The sequence below is a fragment of the Trifolium pratense genome, linkage group LG6, assembly GCF_020283565.1.
Source record: "Trifolium pratense cultivar HEN17-A07 linkage group LG6, ARS_RC_1.1, whole genome shotgun sequence".
Classification (NCBI taxonomy): Eukaryota; Viridiplantae; Streptophyta; class Magnoliopsida; order Fabales; family Fabaceae; genus Trifolium; species Trifolium pratense.
In genome coordinates, this window is record NC_060064.1 from 17090487 (window position 1) to 17106447 (window position 15961).

A 15961-nucleotide genomic window follows, 5' to 3' on the forward strand; every position below is an offset into this window, starting at 1 on the left:
TTTTTTTTTTAGTTTTGTAGTGGGTCAACCTGTAAGGCCGACGGGCCAGCCCAGACTGGCCCAAAAAATTATGGTCTTTTTCTATGTTTTTTTGAGGCATGACCATGTTAAAATACATCGTCAATAGGCAGGTCCGGTAGTCCCGCCCATTCTAAAAGGTCTAATCATATAAGTCACGAGTAACACAATTTTTTTATGGAGTAACACGGTTTTACGCGATTACAAAATTTTAAAAATAAATTAGACGGTTTTACGCGATTTCACACGGTTAACTTATCTCGTCTATAGTTTTACCCAATTAACCTATTTCATCTATTAATTTAGCTAAATTATACGGTCGAAAGTTGTAACTACGTTTAAAAAAAATGTCTTTGAATATCTAAATTTTTTAAAATAATATTTTTTTAATATATGAAAGATAAGTATATGTTGAAGTTTATAACAGTTGTTGAAAGTGTGTGAGTGTGTATAAGAAGAGAGAATAATAACTCCAGCTATCTTCCATTTTGTACATTTCCATCCTTCTTCCTTCCTCTCCAATGAATGCACCAGCTCTTTCATTACTCTTCTCTTTCTAACTCTAACCTAGTTCTTCATTTTTCATCATTTTCTCTCTATCATCAGATCAAAATCTTCACCACACAATCAAAAACCAATTTTTATCTCATTTTCTAAAATGGGTTGTGTCTGAGATGCAAGAAATTTGATTCAACATAAAAAGGGTCAGTTTTATTTCATCATTTTCAGTTATTATCTCTTCAATTTTATTGCTTTTTGTTTTCTGTGTGTTTGTTTCATGCTTATCATAATCTGTTTTGTTTCTTATAATGAAAACAGTAACTGATTCAAATTTTTTATTTTTTTTTTATAAATTATAGTTTCTTTTTTTTCGTTGCTGTTAAGGTTGTTTGAATTTGATGAAATTTTCTGACATTGGCATAGTACTAGATCGAACATGCGCTTTGAAAAAACATAAAAAACATATCTTTTTGTATGCTGCTTCTATGGTTTCTTTACTATGAAATTGAGTATTTTTGCATTTTTGGGTTTCTTTAATCTATTTCTAAGAAATGGTGAAAAGGGTTTCATTTGTTTTGTTTAGGATTAGATGATCCATGATAAAGTTTGGTTTTTTTGTTGATATGAAGAATGATATGAAATGTACTTTTTACTGTGTGAAAAAATGGAGATAAGTTTGATCCTTTGATTGGTTGTTCAGGATTTCAGCAGTAGTAAGATGCAAGTACTGTGTTTGTGCCTGTTGCCCTGTTGTTTCTGATTATTGACAACTTAATAATGTTTTTTCTGAATGATGTTTAGTTTAGGACTTTAGGTCTCTTTGAGATTAAGCATGTGTGTCCTTGTTTTTGGCCCTAATCAGAATTTTAACTAATGTTCTCTTTATTTGATCCTAACATAGTAATAAACTGAAGAGAAATTGTAACTGCATACTTCAAGTTATAGTTATTGCATCTGAGAGGAAATGTGGAAAAGTTGTAAAGTAGCATATCACGAAATCGATGTGCAGTTTTTAACAACCGTCTATTAAACCTTGTAGTTTAAGATTAACATTGTTTCATTTGTCCTTAAGTTTTTTGGTCTTTGATCTTTGTTTGGGACTTTAAAGTATGGTTGTTTTTCTGTCTGTGTAGATTTCTTGAAGATATATTTAGCACACCTTCAACAAGGTTCTTCTTTAACTATGGGTAGAGGCCGAGGAAAAGGGAAGAAGCAATCTGTTAGTGTGGATGATCTTGTAAGTGATGAAGAGGATAAAGTACCAGCTCACAGAAAACGAGGAAGACCGTTAAAGCCGGTCACAGATGAAAACGAAGAAGTTGAAGTAACTGAAAAGATAGAGAAAGATGAGGAGAATGTAAATGGTAATGTTTCAAACAACGACTTGAAAACGCAGGTTATCACTGTGAATAAAAGGAAAAGGAAGAGGACTTCACAGGTTAAAGAAAAGATAGAACCAATGAAAGAGGAGAATGGCGTCCGAGCAAAGTCTAGCCCTGGTGATTCAGTGAAGTCTACTGGATTCCGACAAAATGGAAGCAGGCGTAAAAGCAAGCCTCGCCGTGCTGCTGAAGCTGGTGTAGATTGCAGGTGAGAAAGGTTTTGTGGTGATAGTTCAATGCCCTTGGAATTTATGGAACTTTGCTATCAGAAGTCAGGGTTTATTGATTATATAAGGCTTTTATGGTTGCTTTTGCTTATTATTATTGTAACTTTCATATGCTTTTGCCAAAAATTGCTTACTTTAGTTTTGAGGCTTCATTGTAGACTATGTTACTATAGAGATACTATTGCTAAACAAATTATTGAAATTTTGTTGATATTCTTTTATCATGAGTTTATAAGTTGATTTCCTCTTGTTTTCACAAATTGATTTCCTCAGGTGTATGTATGTGATGCCTTTATTGAGATTCATACTAATTGTATGCTGCTAAAATTAAGCCTTCCCTTGAGGGATTAATTTTGTTAGTAGAAAAAAGTTAAATTAGTTCTTTGCTTTTTCAAATACAATCTGAATGATAAAAACCATGCATGAGGTGCTTGAATGTCCATTCAGTTGTTCAAATTAGTCTGCACATTATCTTGCCTAAATTCGAGCTAACAAAGGCATGCTACTTTTGGATTCAAATTCAATCATTGTTGCAACTTGCATAAAAGGAGACAGACATATTTTAGTCTCTTCAACTTGCAAAGGATCAACAAATGCAACATGTTATGTTGTTTCATATACTAAGGTTATTGTTGATTACATCAATGGTCTCATTGTCCTGCCGAATTAGACAAAACTTGTAGTTTAACAGGATTGTAAGCTTCTCTTTATGAGTTTGTAAAACTTCTATAATCCATGTTAGGGGACATTTAAATGTTAATGCTCATAGTGTGGTTGTCACTTATTGTTGTTGATTCAAGAACATTTTATAACCTTAGGTATTGACCGTGTTGGAAAGAAATGACATTATTAGCGAACACCAATTTTCAAACTTTTCTTTTTTTGACACACTCAATTTTCAAACTTGAGCATAAACATAAAACAAAAACAGAATGGATGAAAGAACTATGGTGGGAATAGGAGTGAAGATCCTCAGACCTAGTAGGTTCAACATGGAAAGCTTGGATTGGTTCATTTATGGGATCAATCTGAGAGGGTTCGGAGAATATTTTAGATTGAGTTTCAACAGTGACATTTTGGGTTTGCATGTTCTCAGAGCTAAATTCAGAGAGTTTCAGGTTGATTTTTTGGGTTTTGAGATGAAATGGGGTTTTCAGAGACATGGTTAGGAGATTTTGGGGGTGACAAAGGAGATGGTGGTGATGGTGATCGTTATTTGAGATTTTTGCTCCACAATATTATTTGAGATTTTTGATGATTTTCAATTTATTTATTTTTTTGATAAAATTGAAACGATCCTCAGCTAAAGTTTTAATACAAATATCAATTAGCTGATTTTCAGTATCAACAAAATGGCCGTTATCTTCAAAGCAAACTTATATAGACATGTGGATATGAGTAATCAAAGAATGTGCAAAAAACTATCCAAACGCAAGAACGTTCTCACAACGCTTTCCAGAAATTACTGAAATTTGGCTTAGATCAAAGAAGTTGTTGCTTGTTCATCAAGGTAGTTGTGAAGGGCAGAAATTAACAGCCGTAACTTGTTATCCAAAATTGTTCACTTCGTACTTGCAAAGTACAACTTGCTTTTCTCTTGTAAGAAGGACATCGGAGATTGAATCACAAGTCAACCAATAGTTCAGATATGTTGTAAGCTTCCGACCATAGTTCTCTTTATCTTGTTTATTGTTTACTTTATTATTTAGTTGCTACTTTGTTGCTTCACGTACACATCAAAGTATTATTAGTGTGATTTTTCATTTGAATTCACAACAATTAAAACCCACCATGGGGCTATCAAAATAATATTAAAGTAAGCACCATGAGTACCAAGTGGAACATCAAGGGACTTTGTTGGGACAATTTTGAATTGTGGAAAGTGAAAATGGAAACAATTTTAATTTAACTGAGGTGTGTAAAAACTTTGGTAGGTAAGTTGTTGATGCAAATAAACTTAGCACAATAAAATAAAATCAGGATGATTGATAAAATATGAAGTATTGTTATTCGGTAGCTTTGAGATAAAAAGTTAATGGGAATTGCAAAGAAGAATATCATCATGAAGAGATGGTGGTAATAATAATTATCATCGGCGGTAATAATAATCGGATTGTAAAAAATTGTAACTACATTCACAAAAAAAAAAAAAAAAAGACTATGTATATCTAAATTATTTAAAATAATATTTTTTTAATATAGGAAAGATAAGTATATGTTTCCATCCTTCTTCCTTCCGCTCAAATGAATGCAGCAGCTCTTTCATTACTGCTCTCTCTCTCTAACTCTAACCTAGTTCTTCATTTTTCATCATTTTCTCTCTATCATCGGATCAAAATCTTCACCACACAATAAAAAACCAATTTTTATCTCATTTTCTAAAATGGGTTGTGTCTGAGATGCAAGAAATTTGATTCAACATAAAAAGGGTCAGTTTTATTTCACCACTTTCAGTTATTATCTCTTCAATTTTATTGCTTTTTGTTTTCTGTGTGTTTATTTCATGTTTCTTATAATGAAAAGAGTAACTGATTCAATTTTTTTTTTTTGTTTTTGTTTTTTTATAGTTACTTTTTTTCGTTGCTGTTAAGGTTCTTTGAATTTGATGAAATTTTCTGACATTGGCACAGTACTAGATCGAACATGCGCTTTGAAAAAAACATAAAAAACATATATTTTTGTATGCTGCTTCTATGGTTTCTTTGCTATGAAATTGAGTATTTTTGCATTTTTGGGTTTCTTTAATCTATCTCTAAGAAATAGTGAAAAGGGTTTCATTTGTTTTGTTTAGGATTAGATGATCCATGATAAAATGGAGATAACTTGAATCTTTGGTTGTTCAAGATTTCAGCAGTAGTAAGATGCAAGTACTGTGTTCGTGCCTGTTGTTTTCGATCATTGACAACTGAATGTTTTTTCTGAATGATGTTTGGTTTAGGTCTTTTTATGTTTAACAATATATTGAAGTCCTTGTTTTTGATCCTAACATAGTAACAAACTGAAGAGAAATTGTAATTGCATTCAAGTTATAGATATTGCATCCGAGAGGGAAGTGTGGAAAAGTGGTTGGAAAGTAGCATATCACGAAATCGATGTGCAGTTTTTAACAACCGTCTTTTAAACCTCGTGGTTTAAGATTAACATTTTTTCATTGTGGTTAGTTTTTCAGTCTTTGATCTATGTTTTGGAATTTAAAATATAATTGTATTTCTATTTATGCAGATTTCTTTAAGATATATTTAGTACACTTTCAACGAGGTTCTTCTTTAACTATGGGTAGAGGCCGGGGAAAAGGGAAGAAGCAATCTGCTAGTGTCGATGATCTTCTAAGTGATGAAGAGGATAAAGTACCAGCTCACAGAAAAAGAGGTAGACCGTTAAAGCCGGTCACAGATGAAAACGAAGAAGTTGAAGTAACTGAAAAGATAGAGAAAGACGAGGAGAATGTAAGTGCTAATGTTTCAAACAACGACATGAAAACGCAGGTTATCACTGTGAATAAAAGGAAAAGGAAGAGGACTTCACATGTTAAAGAAAAGATAGAACCAATGAAAGAGGAGAATGGCATCCGAGCAAAGTCTAGCTCTGGTGATTCAGTGAAGTCTACTGGATTCCGACAAAATGGAAGCAGGCGTAAAAGCAAGCCTCACCCCTCGCCGTGCTGCTGAAGCTGGTGTAGATTGCAGGTGAGAAAGGTTTTGTGGTGATTGTTCATTGCCCTTGGAATTGCTGGAACTTTGCTATCACAAGTCAGGGTTTATTTGATTATATAAGGCTTTTATGGTTGCTTTTGCTTCTTACTATTATTGTAACTTTCATATGCTTTTTCCTAAAAATTACTTACTTTAGTTTTGAGGCTTCATAGTAGATTAAGTTACTATAGAGATACTATTGCTAAAAAACTATTGAAATTTTTTGTAGATATTCTTTTATCATGAGTTTATAAGTTGATTTCCTCTATCTTTCACAACTTGCCTAAATTGCCACTGTTGTCAATGAAAACCTTCAAGGTCTTCCCCAAACTTGTATTCAAGATTTCCATCATAGAGCCTCAATCATCCATATAGCTATCACTCTAGAACTTGCAATTGCAGCTTAGTAACGGGTCTCATTTCCAAAACGGTGTTAGAGTTTCATACTGTTTTTGCCTAAATTTAGATATGGCTTCTGTGTTATTTTTACCAATTAGGTTATGTTTAGCAATATGCATTCATACCATAGAGGGTAGAGACAGAGGAAGATGAAAAAATAAGAAAGGGATAAAAGAAGGGCATATATGAATGGATCAAGTAATTGACTAGAATAGAAGCATAGTTTAAAAGAAGAGTTTTGCTAAAATGTGTCCTTATGACGTTTTGTTAAATAATAAAAAAAAATAGAAGTTTTGTGGTGAGAAGAAGGAAAATCTTTTTGTTTCAAAGAACTCTTTTTTTACCGATCGTTAGGTGGTTTAGTGGTGATTGACGTTGGACTTGGCCATAGGGAGGACCACAGTTCGATCCCCCGCAACTGCAATTGGGTGAGAGCTGGAATCACTTGATGCTAGAACTGACCGCCAAATTAGATTAGACGGTCCAGTTGACCGGATACCGGAGGTGATAGAAAAAATGTTTCTTTTCAATCTACCCATGTTTCCAATAAACTAGACATCTAACGATTGCAAATCATTTATGACATTTTCGTGTCCACTACAAATAGCACCACTCTGAAAAGAATTGAGATCCTTTTATGTATGAAAACTGTTGCTAGTTTTTAGCTTCTCTGCCCTGCCCTTTATCTGTCATTCAATTTTTTTTTAAGGGCTAAATTTTATTAATATTGCAACTGAGCGCATGATGAGCATAGTGCGTAAAATAAACACATACGATTACATCATAAGAAAGAAAATAAACTTAAACAACACCTAAACTCACTAACGCCCATAGCAGGCCCTTACACCAAATGTCATCAATCCCACCCATCCAACTCAAACTCCATCTCCATCACGACAATAACAATCAATCCTGCTCGGACATTAAACCACGTCACATCATCCATGTTAGAACTTATGAACAATGAATGGATGAATGTGAATGAACAAATTGTGAGAAAGAATGAGAGAAAGGGGTTAACTTCATTAATGATCAATTGGTCTCTCTTTACAATGGTGTAGTATGGTTTTTATACACAAAACCAATGAGTTAGCATTAACCAACTATGGTTACTTATTAACATAGCAGTTAACTCAACTAACTAACCTACACACTAACTAATTCTGTTTTACTTGTAAAGCAAGTAACAGCTTTTGCAACAACCAAACTAACTCAATTTTAACTAACTTTGAATTATTCTCAACACACCCCTTTAATTCAAAGTCTCAAGGCTTTGAACATTCATCATTCTTCTTAAATCCTTGAATCTATCAATCTTCAATGGCTTAGTGAGCACATCTGCCATTTGCTTTTCTGTGTTGCAGTAAGTCATTTTGATCTTCCCCTTTGTAACTTGATCTCTCAAAAAATGAAACTTTGTTTCTATATGTTTGCTTCTTCCATGAGCTATAGGGTTTTTGGCCAGATTAATGGCTGATTTGTTGTCAACCATTAGCTCTACTTCCTGTTCAATATCAATCTTCATTTCCTGCAGTAATGCTAGCAACTAGATTCCTTGGCAAGCAGCATTGCAGGCAGAAATGTATTCTGCTTCACATGTGGATAAGGCAACTACACTTTGCTTTTTTGAACTCCATGAGATTGGACAATTGAACAATGTGAAGATGTATCCCATTGTGCTTCTTCTTTCAACTTTATCACCTGACCAGTCAGAGTCACAATAACCAACAAGCTTCTTTTGGTTCTCATCTGTTTTGGTGTACAAAACACCATAGTCAATTGTGCCCTGTAGGTATCTTAGGATTCTCTTCACTGCTTGCATATGTGACAGTTTAGGTGATTGCATAAATCTGCTGACAATCCCTTCACTATGACATATATCTGGCCTTGAATTGCAAGCATATCTAAGGCTTCCTACCATCTGTTTATAGTGAGTACTATTCACAGATTTGCCTTCATCATCAGCATTCAAATTTGATGCAGTTTCCATTGGAGTGTTAGCTGGATTACAATCCATCATGTTGAATCTCTTTAGTATATCTGAAGCATACTTCCTCTGATGTATCAGCATACCACTACTTGTCTTAGTGAATTCCAGCCCAAGAAAATATTTCAAACCTCCTAAATTGGTCATGTCAAATTCTGAGCTTAGCAGACTTGTCAGCTTCTTAACTTCATCTTTACTGCTGCCAGTTATTAGTAAGTCATCAACATATAGGCACACTATGCAAAGTCTATTCTGTGATGTACCTTTGACATAGATTCCATGTTCAACAGTGCATTTTGAGTATCCATTTTTGCTGAGAAACTCATCTATTCTCATGTTCCAAGCTCTTGGTGCTTGTTTTAGGCCATACAATGCTTTGTTCAGCTTCAACACATGATCTTCCTTTCCTTTAACTATGAAACCCTGAGGTTGTTCAATATATACTTCCTCCTCAAGTTTGCCATTGAGAAATGCAGACTTGACATCCAATTGAACAAATTCCCAGTCAAAGTGATTTGCAATAGCAACTACTAGTCTCACAGTTTCAATCCTTGCCACAGGTGCAAAGATTTCAGTAAAGTCAATACCTTGTTTCTGTAGGAATCCTTTGGCAACCAATCGTGCTTTGTACTTTGCTATAGTGCCATCAGGTAGGTATTTCAATTTGTATATCCATTTGACTGCTATAGGCCTCTTGTTTGCAGGCAGATGGACCAAGTTCCATGTGTTGTTCTTTTCAATTGAGGCTATTTCTTCCTCCATTGCTCCCCTCCATTCTTCATATTTTTCTGCTTGTTGATATGTCAAGGGCTCAGTGTCTACATATAATGCAAAATGCACTATATCACCATCTGGTGTGATCATGTCATCTGGGATTGTTTCATACCCTTGCAGATTTCTGTTTGGAATACCTCCTCTTTCTGATCTTCTTAGTACAACTGGCTCATTTGCAGTTGTTGGAGGTGTTAGCATAGTGTTTTCTTCAGTTGCTTCTTCATCAAGTAACTGAAATGGAACATACATTTTATCTTGTGCTGTATTTCCATTCCAATCCCAGCTCTTATCTTCTTCAAAAGTGACATCTCTACTGCTGGTTACCTTTTTTGTGATTGGATTGTAGAGTTTATAGGCACCTCTAGTGTGATATCCTATCATGATCATCATTTCACTTTTATCATCAAGTTTCTTCCTCTTTTGATCTGGTATGTGTCTGTGACAAAGACATCCAAATACCTTAAGATGCTTCACTGATGGTGTGTGACCTGACCAAATTGCTTCTGGTACCTTATCCATTTGCTTTGTAGGACATCTGTTCAGAACATAGCAGGCTGTAACTACAGCTTCACCCCAAAAGCTGTGAGGTAGATTCTTTTCTCTTAACATACATCTGGTCATGTTCATGATAGTTCTATTCCTCCTTTCAGCCATTCCATTGTGTTGAGGAGTGTATGGAGCTATTATTTCATGCTGAATTCCATTTTCTGAACAAAATGTCTTGAATTCATTTGAGGTGTATTCACCACCACCATCACTTCTTAGAGTTTTAATCTTCTTTTCTGATTGCTTTTCAACTAACATTTTGAATGCCTTAAAATTCTGAAGCACTTCATCTTTGCTCTTCATTAAGTGAATCCACATCATTCTGCTGAATTCATCAATGAATGATACAAAGTACTTGTTTCCTCCTAAAGATAGTGTGTCAAATGGACCACATACATCTGTATATACTACATTGAGTACCTGCTTAGCTCTCATTGCAATATCCTTGACAAAAGACTTTCTTGTTTGCTTGCCTATCAAGCAATGCTGACATATATCTCTAGGGATCTTAATTGCAGGTAATCCATTGACCAGTTCATTGTTTTGCAGATAACTCAAGCTTTTAAAGTTGAGATGACCATACCTCAGATGCCATAACCAAGCTTGGTCATTGATCTTTATTGTAGCCAGACATTGGGATTGATTTGCAGTCAAGGTGACTTGGAATGTTCTATTCTGAGATAGAGGGGCTCTCAGAATAGTGTTGTTCTGAGAATCATACACTTCCATGATGTTATTCTCCATATGCATAATGAATCCCTTCTCTAGTAACTGTCCCAAACTTAGTAAATTTGTTTTCATGTCTGGTACATATAGAACACCAGTGATGATGGCTTGATTTCCTTTCTTGCCTTTGATCAACACATCACCTACTCCTTCAGCTGGAATTGTTCTATTGTCTGCAAACCTTATTTTAGTTTTTGATGAACTGTTGAAGTTGATTAGCCAGTCTCTATGACTTGTCATGTGATTGCTGCAACCTGTGTCAAGATACCAATGTTCTTGATCATCTTCAATATCTGTAATGGTAGCCATGTACAGTGTTGGATCAACCTCTGAGTCACTATCTTCCTGAGCAATATGTGCTTCAGCCTTATTCTTTCCTCCATACATTGGAACCTTCTTGCCTCTGCAATCTTTTGCAAAGTGACCAAACTTCTGGCAATTATAGCACTGTATGTTCTTCAAATTGAACTTCCCTTTCTTATCTTGATTTGATGCAGTGCCTTGAGATGAAGATTCAGCTTGATCATTGTTTTTCTTTGAGTTATCTTGTGAATTATTATTCTTCTTGGACTTATCTTTCCCCTTCCATTTGTCATTGCCTTTCTTTTCTGCATGAGCTTGCAATGCTTGATCAGTGGCCCTATCTTTTGTTCTTTCCATGATTCTTTGTTCATGAGACTCCAGTGTACATTGTAATTCATCCAATGTCAATGTTGACAAATCTTTGGTTTCCATTATTGCAACAGTGATATAATCAAACTTAGGAGATAAAGTTCTCATAACCTTACCAACAATGGTTTGATTGTCACAAGTATCACCACAACTCTTCACCTGATTTGTGATGTTTGTGATCTTGTTAAAGTAATCTGCAATGCTTTCATTGTTTTCCATCTGCAGCAGTTCAAATTTCCTTTTCCAAGTTTGTAATCTAACCTGCTTCAGCTTCTCATTCCCTGAGTGTGCTTTCTCAAGAATGTCCCAACATTCCTTAGCTGATGTTGCATTCTCAATCTTCTGGAAATTCACCAAATCAACACATTGATGAATGAAGAACATTGCTTTGAAATCTTTCTTCTTCAATGCACGATGTGCATTCCTCTGATTGTCTGTTGCATCTGCTGCTAATTCAGTGATAGCAGTTTCAACCACATCTTGTACTTCTTGGAACCCAAATATCACTTTCATTTGCTTATTCCATCGATCCCAATTGCTTGCATCAAGAATTGGCAATTTCCCACCAAAACTGTTGCTGAGTGTTTCTAGTTGGCTTGTCATCTTCTTCCTGAGTTAATTGATCAAATTGCAGTGAATCTTGACCAATTCTTTAATTCCACGAACCTTGAGGCTCTAGATACCAGTTTGTTAGAACTTATGAACAATGAATGGATGAATGTGAATGAACAAATTGTGAGAAAGAATGAGAAAAAGGGGTTAACTTCATTAATGATCAATTGGTCTCTCTTTACAATGGTGTAGTATGGTTTTTATACACAAAACCAATGAGTTAGCATTAACCAACTATGGTTACTTATTAACATAGCAGTTAACTCAACTAACTAACCTACACACTAACTAATTCTGTTTTACTTGTAAAGCAAGTAACAGCTTTTGCAACAACCAAACTAACTCAATTTTAACTAACTTTGAATTATTCTCAACAATCCACAACCAAAATGGCGGCCCCGAAGGCACACAAAATTCATTGCACCATATGCCAACACTAACACCTCTGAGCACTACAAACCAAATTCAATCGAATATCAAATCCTATAAACCAAATTCATTTTGTTACTTATATGTGATAGTTAATAAGTCTACATATTGAATTTGAAGCGCTTGATAAAATTAACGGTCGACTTAACTGATAAAAAAAATAACATAAAAATATTTTTTTAATTATTATTTAAATTTTTTCAATTAAGATGATTGAGGTAAAATGAGAGAAAATGTGAATCTCTATGCATTATAAGTTCAAATGCTACATCTCAAAAAATATTATAAACTCTAAATTCATGTAATCAAAATAGAGTGGTTTGATAACGCTTTTTTCCTCACAAGTTTATGGTGTTTAAATCCCTTATACTATGTTGTTTAAATCCCTTATACTATGTTGTTTAAATCCCTTATATGCTATAGATTAGGTTATTTGTTCTAAGTTGGTTTGGTGTTACAAATCCCTTATACTATGTTGTTTAAATCTGGAGTAGACCCCTCAAACAAACAAAACACTTGAAGTAGACCCTATACAAGAGCGTGTGGACCGGAGTTTGTGAGTTGTAACATTAAAATTTATAGGTGTATGTATATCTCCACACATAACACTCATTCATCATACCCTACAATTTCATATTTACCTTTTGATGTGTTCTTTTTTTTTCTCTGTTAGATCAACTATAAATTATTATTATTATTTTTTTTTTTTGGTAAACACTATAAATTATTATTTATAGTGAAGTGTAATATTGTTCACAATAAACTAGTATTTCTTTTCATTTTATTTTGGCTTAAATGCAGTTTTACTTTTACCCCCCATGTTTTGAAAAATACAGAATTTTACTCCCCCTATTTTAAAATGCAGAATTTTACCCCCCCTATTTTATAATTTGTTGAATTTTTTCCCCCCAACAAAATTCTGCACAAAATCTGCTTTTGAGCCTCAAGTTCAAAGCTTCACACATAACTCAATTGGATCAATAATTCACAAAACGGATACTGAAACGACCGTAATCGAGTTATCTTTCCACAGAATCAAACCCCACTAAATTTGGAGTTACAGAGAGAGATTAATTACCGTTTTAGTGAAGGTCTATCCAATTACTAATTATGCAGAAATCTACTTGTGATCTTTAAATTCAACATCGTCTACTGAACGCATCGTAACTCCAAATTCGACGAAATTGAAATGCCAACAATGGTAATTTCGTTAGATTTCCATACATGTAAATAGTATTAAAAAATGAGCTATAGGGTGAGAGGCATGACGAAAATACCAGTAGTAGTTTCATACGATAATTAATTTGAACAGACCTTCACTAAAACGGTAATTAATCTCTCTCTGTAACTCCAAATTTAGTGGAGTTTGATTCTGTGGAAAACTAACTCGATTGCAGTCGTTTCGGTACTAGTTTGGTGAATTATTGATCCAAATTGACTTCTGTGCGAAGCTTTGAACTCAGAAGCAGATTTTGTGCAAAATTTTGGTGGGAGGCAAAATCCAACAAATTATAAAACAGGGGGTAAAATTCCGCATTTTAAATAGGGGGTAAAATTCCGCATTTTTCAAAACAGGGGGGTAAAACTGCATTTAAGCCTTTTATTTTATATGAAAATTTGCTTTATCGAAAGAGAAGAGTATTTTGAGATTATAGCATTAAAATACATTCAAATTAGTTACATTTTGCTTTTTCCCATATCAGACAAGAGTAGTATAAAATAAAATAAATGGATCATTATCGTAAATTTTAAAGATTTAATTACATTTTTAGTCCTTATATTTTTATCATTTTGTGAAATTGGTCCTCCTATTTTAAAATCATCATAAAAATATATACAATGTCATTTCAAATATATCACATCAAACTAGAAGTTCAAAAGTGCAATTAAGTCAATTTACAAAACGGTGAAAATAGAAGATTAAAATTGCAATTAAGTCCTCTCTCTCGTGTTAACAAGCAGCCAACCCTAAATTTTTTCCCTTTGAGTTCTCATCTTCCTCTACTGGTAAGGGAGTGGTTTTAGGTCATTTTTGGCCTAAAATCACCCCTTTGCATATTTTTTTCTTGCTTTTTTAATCTAAATAATTGATTTTTACATAGATTGACGAGTGCGGTGTTTGTGTTGGCCGTCGTCTTGGTACGGCGTGTTTGATTTTAATGTCTTTGTTGTGGTGTTCGTTTAGTTCATATCGAAAGATCATCTTCAATCAATTGCAGATTCAATCAATGATTTGTGCCTCAACGTTGCAGATCCGGAAGCATCGACATTCCGGTGACTTTAATTTTATCATGTTATTTGTAGGCATTTTGTCGTTGTATGCTATTAACTTGGATGTTGTGAGTTTGTTCGCAGATTCTTCCTTTTTGTTTTTAGCTATGTTGAATTTGTATTTGTATCAGATGTACTCTATTGATTATTGGAATGAATGAATATCGTTATTTTAGTAAAAAAAAGTGCATTTAAGTCATTTTTTTTTACGGAGCAATTAAGTCAATGATGTTTTCTCTCCCCACCCCCCGTGATTCTTTTATACCCCCCAATATTCCGATTTTGCCCTTGCAAAAAACTTCGGTTCGTAGAAACCGAATTTTTTCTAGTACAAATTCAAAGTAAATTTCGGTTTTCAAGGCAAAAAAAACTTCGGTTTCTATAAACCGAAGTTTTTTGCAAGGGTAAAATTGGAAATTCAGGGGGTATAAAAGAATCACGGGGGGTGAGGAGAGAAAACATCTAAGTCAATTTTAAACAATCAATTTTCTAAAATACTATATGAACAAAGTAACCCAACCCTCGATAAATGGGCCCGCAAAGCTGATAAAAAAAGCCCAAACAAGTTTCAGCAACAATAATAGGTTGTTGTTTCGCGCCAAAACTAACCAAACTGTTAGTTGAGTCACACATAACAGACTCAGTTACGTGGATCATCGGTTATTCAACTGTAATGTACAACCTAGTGATCATATTTCCTACTTCGATGTTGTTTAGATAATCAACTTAATTAAGCATTTATTATAGCATAAGTGTTTTTTTTTTTAACCAAATTATAGCATAAGTGTTTATCATATAAGTGTTTATGTATAAATTATTTATATTATAGAAGTTAAAATATACTCAAACTGTTTTCGTATGTTATATGTTTCCTGAAGAGCTTATAAATAAGCTGAAAATAGCTTATGAACATGTCATAAACTGTTTTCATAAGGTCTGCCAAACAGTTTCAAATGTGCTTATTATACACGTAGAAATCCTCAAATTAGTCAATCCAAACAGACTTTTAGAACATAATGAATTTGATAATTGTTAGCCATGTTCTATGTCAAAATGCAGAAAAATTCCAGGGTTTAAACCTCACTGGGAGTCTGTGCAAGCTTTATAATCTACGAAATTTGAAGCTGCTGTGAGTGTTTGTAATTTTGTATGACATTAGTATCAGGACATTTGAATTTTAATATATGCTATTAAATAACTTGCTTCCATATTCTGTTTTTTTGTAGTGATGTCAGTTCTAATAGCATAGTGGGCAAATTACCATTTGATTTACCCCCCAATGTCACTCATATGTAAGGCAACTATTCTTCTATTCTTCTGTTCTTGTGATTATTTGATTGCAGAAAAAAAGCTTGCTTTCTTGCAACTACTTGAGCAAAAATATCCCACATGCAAACTTAATTCTTTGGAGATGTAATGTAAAATTACTTGAAATTCAGTCCTTGATTTAATTTAGATACATGATTTGGTCTATAAATTATTTAAACTCATTTCATGTTATACCTATAAATTCAGTCCTTGCTTGAAATTCTCTCCTCCAAGGGTTTCCCCTTCACAATACAGTTGCTACTCTATTCACAAACTTTGCAATATTCAAATGATACCCCTCTAACTAAACAAACAACCAACTAATTCTCTATATTCTATATATCCTAACAGTTATACACAAAATTCTAAGGACCATAATACCGGTTAATTAGTTATGTTCGTGTTGTCTTAGAAATG

The 15961-nt window shown here is 33.9% G+C and overlaps 2 protein-coding genes across 2 annotated transcripts; both read left to right on the top strand.

The window, feature by feature from the left end:
• Window positions 1-438: 438 nt before the first annotated feature.
• Window positions 439-2350, top strand: LOC123892446. Its single transcript, XM_045942227.1, has 2 exons — window positions 439-722; window positions 1653-2350. Exon 2 carries the CDS (start codon window positions 1703-1705, stop codon window positions 2111-2113), a length of 411 nt encoding a protein of 136 aa, XP_045798183.1. The 5' UTR covers window positions 439-722; window positions 1653-1702; the 3' UTR covers window positions 2114-2350.
• A 2016-nt stretch (window positions 2351-4366) lies between these two features.
• LOC123892447 lies at window positions 4367-6108 on the top strand. Its single transcript, XM_045942228.1, has 2 exons — window positions 4367-4557; window positions 5351-6108. The coding sequence occupies exon 2, from the start codon at window positions 5401-5403 to the stop codon at window positions 5794-5796; it is 396 nt and encodes a 131-aa protein (XP_045798184.1). The 5' UTR covers window positions 4367-4557; window positions 5351-5400; the 3' UTR covers window positions 5797-6108.
• The last annotated feature ends 9853 nt before the right edge of the window (window positions 6109-15961 follow it).